Source organism: Elephantulus edwardii, unplaced genomic scaffold (genome assembly GCF_000299155.1).
Source record: "Elephantulus edwardii isolate Elephantulus edwardi_28Jun2011 unplaced genomic scaffold, EleEdw1.0 scaffold00033, whole genome shotgun sequence".
NCBI classification, from domain to species: domain Eukaryota; kingdom Metazoa; phylum Chordata; class Mammalia; order Macroscelidea; family Macroscelididae; genus Elephantulus; species Elephantulus edwardii.
Window position 1 is genome coordinate 10,980,237 of NW_006399783.1, and position 8,627 is coordinate 10,988,863.

General features: G+C 39.4%; 1 protein-coding gene across 2 annotated transcripts in view; it reads left to right on the top strand.

Moving 5' to 3' along the window:
* The first annotated feature begins 1,096 nt into the window (after nucleotides 1-1,096).
* The window catches only part of NPM1 (nucleophosmin (nucleolar phosphoprotein B23, numatrin)), an 11,126-nt gene continuing 3,595 nt past the window's right edge, over nucleotides 1,097-8,627 (top strand). Inside the window, exons 1-9 of one of the 2 annotated variants that reach the window (XM_006884342.1) lie at nucleotides 1,097-1,247; nucleotides 2,899-2,978; nucleotides 3,515-3,634; nucleotides 4,194-4,287; nucleotides 4,482-4,588; nucleotides 4,688-4,755; nucleotides 6,354-6,411; nucleotides 6,805-6,888; nucleotides 7,729-7,830. In XM_006884342.1, the coding sequence (XP_006884404.1) occupies nucleotides 1,190-1,247; nucleotides 2,899-2,978; nucleotides 3,515-3,634; nucleotides 4,194-4,287; nucleotides 4,482-4,588; nucleotides 4,688-4,755; nucleotides 6,354-6,411; nucleotides 6,805-6,888; nucleotides 7,729-7,830 (771 nt within the window). In that variant the 5' untranslated portion in view covers nucleotides 1,097-1,189. The remainder of the gene's footprint in view (nucleotides 1,248-2,898; nucleotides 2,979-3,514; nucleotides 3,635-4,193; nucleotides 4,288-4,481; nucleotides 4,589-4,687; nucleotides 4,756-6,353; nucleotides 6,412-6,804; nucleotides 6,889-7,728; nucleotides 7,831-8,627) is intronic. The other variant, XM_006884343.1, reaches the window with a different exon arrangement.

Sequence of the window (8,627 nt, forward strand, 5' to 3'; positions counted from 1 at the left end):
GGCCGAACTTGCTCAGCATTTCTTAAGCTCAAGGAACTGAAGAACAAATTCAAACCTAGAGTTGCTGTAATCAAGGATGCTTTGGGCAGAATATTAAAAAGATCCAGGAAGTATTAAAAGAAGGTCATATTGTGATTACATTGTTTATAATTATATTGTGATTACGTTGTAATCACTTTGTTGTTACTGTGCCGTTGAGTGGACTCTGCTGACCGTACAGTGGGTTTTCAGACTATGTAAGAGTGAAGATGACTTATCTTTCATCTGCAGAGCAGCTGGTGGACTCGAACTTCGTGTTTTTGAGTTGGCAGCGAAACGCTTTATCACTAAGCCAGAACTCCCTTTAAAGCCTATCTCTTTAAAATTCTGTCTGGAGAAATCATACAGACATTGTCCCTGGCCAGCTTAGAGGGAGACTGATTTCCTTTTGGCTTTAAGACCTTTGGAGACGTTGTTTCCACATGGATAGAGTTATAAAAAACATAATTGTTTTATGTCTGGTCAGTAGTTAAATGTTGTTTCATTGACTCAATCCAACGGACTAACCCGTTGACTCTAGCATCCGTAGCTTTTAACTTTGCGGAAAATAACTACGAGCACAGGACTTCAGGAAAGCCCCAAATCCTGAATATGTGTGGAGGAGGCCTGCGAGACGTGAGAAAGTTAAGAAAGAATGGTGATGCTCTCAGGCTCATTTACAATCGTTATCAACGGCTTTTACAGCAAGGAGCTAATGGCTAACATCGCCATTTTGCAGGGTGGGCTGCACAGACTCTCAGCCCGCGCACCTCAGCGGCAAAGGATGTGGACGACTTGGAGGTGGGGCGAGGGCGCGACTGCAAGAAACTACGCGTGCGCAGAAGCCGCGAAGGGAGGATGGCGGTGGCCGCAGGGTGGGAGTGCGCGTGCTTGGTGGGAGCCCGCGAAGTACTTGAAGGAGGTGGACTGGGGGAGAGAAAAGAGTGAAGTTGAAGGGCGCTTGCGCGATCGTACAATTGCACGGGATGTTGCGTTCTGAGTACGGGCACGGAGGCGGTACTTGGGGAACTATCGCGAGACTTTCTGGCCTATATATATGCGTATGGAGGCCGCGTCCTTTTACTGCTGTGATTCCGTCCTGCGTGGCTGTTCTGTGCAACAGTGCTGATTTATTGCCGTCCTCTCTCACTTAAACGTGAGCCTCCAACCAATGGAAGATTCGATGGATATGGACATGAGCCCCCTGCGGCCTCAAAATTACCTTTTCGGTAATTGCTGTAGGGTTTGGAGACAAGCCGGGGCAGGGCCTGGTGGCTCTCAGATGGGGGTTGGGGGGGCGGGAATTGGACTGAGGCCTGTGCTGGTGAAGAAAACTCAGCAGCTCAAGCTCTGGGAAATCGGGAAGCGAACTGCAGGGACCAAGGAGCCCGGAGAAAGGAAGGGGGGCAAAGCGATGCTGCTGGCGCAGGGGAGAGCCAGCGGCACGATGGGGTGGAGGGGAGGTGCGGCCTGTAGCCTGAGGCTCCGTAGAACTTGGCGACCGGCTCGTCACTGTGGGGGCTAAGAGATTGGCTTTAAGAGTTTAGTTTCGAAAACGATGCATCAGAGGGCATGTTACTGTTGTTGAGCAGTATATTGTTGGTGCAGAGGGTGTCGGGTGGTATAGACCTCCGTTATGGAGGAGGGAAGCCGCCCAGCCTGAGGTTTGGGGCTTCGCTGGGCCGCCTCAGCCCCCGGTTGCCGTCGGTCCCGGGTTAAGAAGCCCCGGGCCGGTCGTCGGCGGGCGGCGGGGGGAGGGGAGCGCGGCGGCGTGGGGGGGCCGCAACCGCTTGGAGCACGTGGTTGCCACGTGGTTGGACGAAGGAGGGGGTGTGGGCCTTACATCCGGGGCTTACGCTGGTCGGCCACACAGACCCTGGGATTCTGTCCTTAGATTTTTTGGATGTAAAATAAGTAGTGATTGGTAACGCCACGAGCCTGGAGCTCTTGTTGGGGCGAGTCACCCACAGTGGCTGCAGTGACCTCTTTCTGTTTTAGCTGCGGTGGGTAGTTCTGATGCTCACAAAGCTTGCCCCCCCCCCAGGCATGCAGCACCTCATGGTTTATGATGAGGGAAAAAGATGGTTAAACCCGCTTTGTGTTAGAGTGAGCTTTTATGTAAAAAAAATGCTGAAATCTGCACAGTTGTGTCTAGGTCAAGAAATGGAGAAGAATTAGGATTTTTGCGGAGGGCTGGCATTTTTTTCCCATCACTCGCCCTTCCCCGTCGTCTCCTGTATTTCTGAATGTCCTGTTTTACAGATTGTTACAGAAGTGCAGATGGAGCCCAGATTTCAGATCTTGTGTTGTGATTTAAATTTCGAGTAATAACATTTAAACAAATATCTAACAGTGTTTGTTGATAATTCTACAATTACTGTAAAGTTAGAATTTGATGTATGCTCTAGTCTGAAATTGATGCTCTTATCAGACTTGTGTGTTTACCCCTTTATTGTTAATCATTCTACCAACACATGATTATAACGTCGTGTTTATCAACTCTTAACCACCTCTGGAATGTTAGGTACTTTTTATGGTGCTTTGACTTAGAAGTTGTCCATCATGTCTGTGACCTACCTTTCCATTTCTAATTGGCTAATTTTCTTGAGACATAAACTTTAGAAACAAAATGAAGTTCAAAATTATCAGCATTATGTTATACCTATTATAAACCATTATATCTGGTTTAGCCCCATAGAGTAGTTTCATATTTTTCAGTTTCCAAAGAGTGAAATTTAGAAGTCCTATGACTGTTTTCCATTCCAAAGGTTATGTCTTCTAGTAGCACAATTTGAAAATTACAAATTAACCCTTTTTACCATTTTTTTATTAATCTATATTTAAGTTTGGGTCATTTTCGCTCTATTTTTTCATTTACAGGTTGTGAACTGAAAGCTGACAAAGATTATCACTTTAAGGTGGATAATGATGAGAATGAGCACCAGTTATCTTTAAGAACGGTAATTTAACTTTTCGGAATAAACTTTTCAGCCTTGTGGTTGTTGTGCATGTGGCTTAAGAGTTTTTCCTCTTGTTTTCTGAAAAAGAACTCGATTATCACTTGTGAGATAAAAAAGTATGTTGCAAAGTGCAACAATGGATGACTGGAAATCCTAAGTCTCTGTAAACTTTCATTGAAGTTAATAAAAAATTAAAAAAAAGTATGTTGCATCTTTTCCGTTTGGTAATCACTTTTTAGATTATAGTATCATGTGTTCTGGTGGGTTAGTGGTAGGGAATTACACTGCCAACACAAAGATACGTGGTTCAAATGTACCAGCTTGCTTTGTAGGAGAAAGAGTGGGTGATTTTAGTGTTTCTGAAAACCCAACCTCTGATCTTTCTCCATAGATTCTAGCCTAGGTTTTTGTCCTGCAGGCATTTAATATTTTGTTTTGAATGTCCTTAAAAAATTTTTTTAAAGCCCCAAACAAAACCCACAACTGTTTTATTAAAAATAACCAAAGCTTGAAAAGTGTTTTCATTTTATTCACAGGTCAGTTTAGGGGCTGGTGCAAAGGATGAATTGCACATTGTTGAAGCAGAAGCAATGAATTATGAGGGCAGCCCAATTAAAGTAACACTGGCAACTTTGAAAATGTCTGTACAGCCAACGGTAAGGGGACTTAAATTTTCCATCTTTGTCAAAGGCTTCTACTGTTTGAGGGTGATAAGCCTGTCAGGCTAATCCAAGACAGAAAAGGGTCTTTAATTTGCTTGTTTCTCTTACTGGTTACTAATATTTAAATAGTGAATTTTCTTTTTTAAATAAATGATGGTTATAGTTAGCTTTATTTCAGACATTTATGGCATGTCTTTGGGATTTCCCCTCTAAAAATAAAATTTATCTGATTAATCCAATACAGTATTTTGTTCCTCAGATAGCCCTAGCTGTGGTCAGGGGACCCTTCCCTGTTATTTTATAGGGAATATACACAACACCAAATCAGCAATTTTCTATTTGTATAATGTAGTGGCAGTAATGGCATTATTTTAGTAGAACCATTCACATTTGAGTTCTTCATTGTGTTCCCCCTTCCATTAGTCTCTGTATTCCCAGACCTTTTTGTATTGGTTAACTTACTGTTTAAAGATGACACTGGGAAGTTAGAAACAGGTTTTATAGTAAACCTCACTGCTTTCAATACTGTTCAGTGATAAAATTTTTCTCACAGGTTTCGCTTGGGGGCTTTGAAATAACACCACCTGTCGTCTTACGATTGAAGTGTGGCTCAGGGCCTGTGCATATAAGTGGACAACACTTAGTAGGTAGGTTGCATTGTGTTTTATTTATTCTCTGTAATCTTTTAAGGAATAGTCTGTATTGTGGACGCAACGGTACAGTTGTTACGTTGTGATACACATTTTGTGTAATCTCGTTTATAGTTACAAATTTAATATATATTTGTTTCAAGAATACACTTCATTATTTCAGTAATAACAAATAAAACTTTTAATTATAGCTGTGGAGGAAGATGCAGAGTCAGATGATGAAGAGGAGGAGGATGTGAAACTCTTAAGTATATCAGGAAAGAGATCTGCCCCTGCAGGTGGTAACAAAATTCCACAGGTATAGATGCATTCATAGACTTTATACAGATATGTTTATTTTGTCCTTAACATTAGTCTTGATCAGCTCTTCTGAGTATGAAGTTTTTTTTTATTATAGAAAAAGGTGAAACTTGCCACTGATGAAGAGGATGACGATGATGATGATGATGATGATGAAGATGAAGAGTGAGTATTTAAGGAATTTTGAGTTTATATGTGTGGAGGGATTTTTATGATAGACATGCTATCAAAATGAATAATTTAGAGCAAGTGTAGTAGGTTTGAATTTAATAAATTACTGAGACTGAGACAAGGCAGGATTGAGGCAAGTATACCTTTCTCCTGAGGAATCCATTACCAAGAGGTTTGGGTGGAAAGTAGAGAATTTCAGTGGGTAACTTGAATTAAGTACATTTTATAAATAGCTATTAAGAATTTTTTTCTCCCTAGAAACGATTTTTGGCAATTGGTATTGATTCCTTATCGAAAAAATGAAAGTGTAAAATTTTCTTTGGAAATTAAATTTGATTGCAAATAAGATTTTGTAAACTAGGTTATACTGTAAATTTGTATATATTTATTGAAAGCACGTCTCTTCTTAAAAGGCCATAAGAGGCAGGCTATCCTATGTTCAGTTTCATTAACCTCAAATAGCAAAGTACTAAGCTAAAGCTTGAGACATGTTTATATTGCCAGTATGCATACAGTGTACTTGGAAAATAGAAGTGAGTGCTTTGAGAATTCCAGTATATCATTAGAATTCCTGAGAAGAATGTGAAATCTAAGAACAAAACTATGGCTATAATCATGAAGTCTTAAATTTGGTAATACTAAAAGTTACTTAGAAAAGTGCTCTGTGGCTTATTAATCAACAGCTTTGATTTTTGTAGCTACTCCCTATTTTACACTGTCTTTGGGCTAATTTTTGGGGATAAGTCGTTGTATACTTAGTCTGAAGATTGTACTATTTGTTAATCAGATTTCGATCCTAGCTATCTCAGGTTGAAGTATCTTGTGGATTTGATTTTTGTAACTCAGTGGAAGTCTTTCATTTGCTAATAATCTTTGAAGATACAGGTTTCTTATTTTGTTGCCATTTGTGCTAATACATTATGTGTTGTGATTTATTAGAAGTTAATATGTAAATTTTATTTTGCCCTATTCTCTGGCATGTCATACATAACTTTCAATTCCTTGAAGTCCAATTTTTTTCCCCCCTCTTGTGTTACTTAATGGTTTTGCATTTTTGGCACTTGGTGCTTAGATTTGATGTGAGTCCAAATACGTTTGATAAAGTGGAGTATCTATCATGTGTCCCAAGGCCATTTGAGTTGTCTTGGAATGCTGTTTAAAATGACTAACGATCTGGAGGTTTATTTCTGGACTATTTAATTGATCTTACCTACCAGTATCACACTGACTAGATTTGTTGACTTGAGGGAATTTTTAAATTGGGACCGGAATCTTTCCGCTTATTTTTGTTTCAAGATTGTCTTTGGATGTCTAGGTTTCTTGAGTTTCTATGAGAATGCTAATATGTGCTTCTGAATTTCTAAGAAGCCAGCTGGGGTTCTGATTGGTATTGATTTGTTAAAGCAGATTGTAAAGTACTGTCATCTTATTTTATCTGTGATTGAGGGATATTTATCCATTTACTTAAATCTCTAAATATCTATTGGCTCAAATTTTGAAAGGTCCTAATGTAATTGTAGACCAGTTGCAAGCTAGTTCTTTAGATTAGTGTGTGAATGGAGTCAGTAATAATGATGATGTTTTTGTTGCAGTGATGATGATGACGAGTTTGATGATGATGAGGCTGAAGAAAAAGCACCAGTGAAGAAAGTAAGTAGATAAAAAGTTACAAGCTATGAGAAGGTAGTATATGCCAAACATAGTAGAAGTTACTGGTGGGTTATTGTGTAGTAAAAGAAAATTGGTTTGGGAGCGGGTGTTTAAAATGGGTCCAACTTAGAGCTGTGCATCATTAAACTCAATGTTCTTTAGTGTAAATAACATTTTTCTTTAGCTATCATGGGATAACTTTTAAGATTTTCTTTGTGTGTGTACTGTCAAATCAGATCTGACTAGTACAGGAGGAGATCACCTCCTTCTCCAGCAGAGCATCTGGTGGATTCAAACCGCGTACCTCTGGGCTTGCAGGCATGGGAGAACTTTAAAGTTTTCTTTTCATATATGTCTGCATGGGCATTGATTAAGATTAATTTTTATTAACAGTCTATAAGGGATACTCCAGCCAAAAATGCACAAAAATCAAACCAGAATGGAAAAGACTCAAAACCGTCAACTCCACGATCAAAAGTAAGTTGCAACAAGTATAAGCATTTAGTTTGAAAACTGAAACACCTTACATAATCTAACTTGTCTGAAATTGGAACTCCCCCCCCCCCCGAAATACTTTAAATAACAGTTGTGATTGCTACAGGTGGTTGTAACAAAAATAATTTTACTAGATGGGGAGCCTAATTGGATAAGGGGTTAGACTTGTTATGTGCCATCGAGTCGCATGTGAGTCATAGCGACCCTATGTACAACAGCCCTAAACTCTGCTCTGTCCTGTGCCAACCGCACTGTCTCTGACACTCCCATCCCGATTACCCCAGTCACTGAATCAGTCCACCTCATAGAGGGCCTTCGCCTCCTGCACCGTCCCTCCACCCTCCCAAGCATGATGTCCTTCTCCAAGGACCGGTCTCTCCTCACAACATGTCCAAAGTATGTTAGACAGAGCCTCAGAATACTAACCAAAAAAGGTTCAGATCTACCAATGGCTGAGAGAAAAGGCTGGGTGATAATCTCCTTGGGATTTAAAACCTCAAAACCTAATTGCTTAAGGGTTAACTGACTTGGACCTGACCTCAACAATAAAAATTGTGAATGAACGAGACAACAAGAAAACAAGGAGAAAGATTGTTGTTGTAAAAAGTCCTTTTAATTAAAAATAAGCAAAACAACCTGTTTCTTTTACCATCTTATATTAAAAAGACACATTTCTCTGAGTAGAAGTTTTAGTAGCAAATACAGTGATACATACAACATGCCTTTTTCATAGAAGCCTTGTTTTATAGGTGGTGATTCTAAGAATAATTTTATGAAAACCTTGAAAATTACATCTTTTGACATTCAACTCTTTTGTTCCAGGGACAAGAATCTTTCAAAAAACAGGAAAAAACTCCCAAAACTCCAAAAGGACCTAGTTCTGTAGAAGACATTAAAGCAAAAATGCAAGCAAGTATAGAAAAAGTGAGTAAAACCTTAACCACAGAGTAGTTCTCACCCTCACCCACAGTTGATTTTTTTTTTTGATGCTAGAAAAGTTTACTAGATATTTGCATGTGCTTGTAATTCTACATAGTGATATTTTTGCCTGACATGTGAAGCTAAATATTTAAAAAGAAATAAAACCCACCTACGGTAACATCTTACCTAAATGTTAAAAGCATATTTTCATGCGCTTCTTCACCCGTGATAAGTTAGAGAACCAGCAGAGGGCGTATGTGTCTTCTATAAAATTGTAAGCAGCTAGAAAATGAGTTCGTACTTAAGGTTGAATAAAGCTAGAAACATCAGCATTTCCAAGCAAATTGAGTCCTTTCTTTTGGCATTTATACAAGACATCACTAGTCAGTGCAGGTGACTTTGATTTGACTGTAACATCTAGGTGTTATGGGGTTTTTTCCTTTTAAGTGTAGCATCTAAAGAGAACTAGTTGTCTTGTGCTTATTTGGCTTCAGAATAAAACCTAATTTAGTGAACTCTTTTTTTTTTTTTTAAACTCTTAGATAATACGGAAATTGGCTTAAAATGTCTTAGGCATTTAAAAGAGTAATAACTTCTCTGTCCTTTGGTAATAGTGTGAGGATCAAGTGCTGACTCAGCTCCCCAAGTTTTTCCTGCACTCTCTAGGCTCTACATTAATTGTTTCAATAGTTTTCCTCCCTTATGCAGTGATGAGTGGATTGGAAAACTGGCATTTAGAGCCAGAATGGGTGTGCTTTTGCTTTATTCCTACTGTAAACCTTTTTATCCTTGGTGGTAAT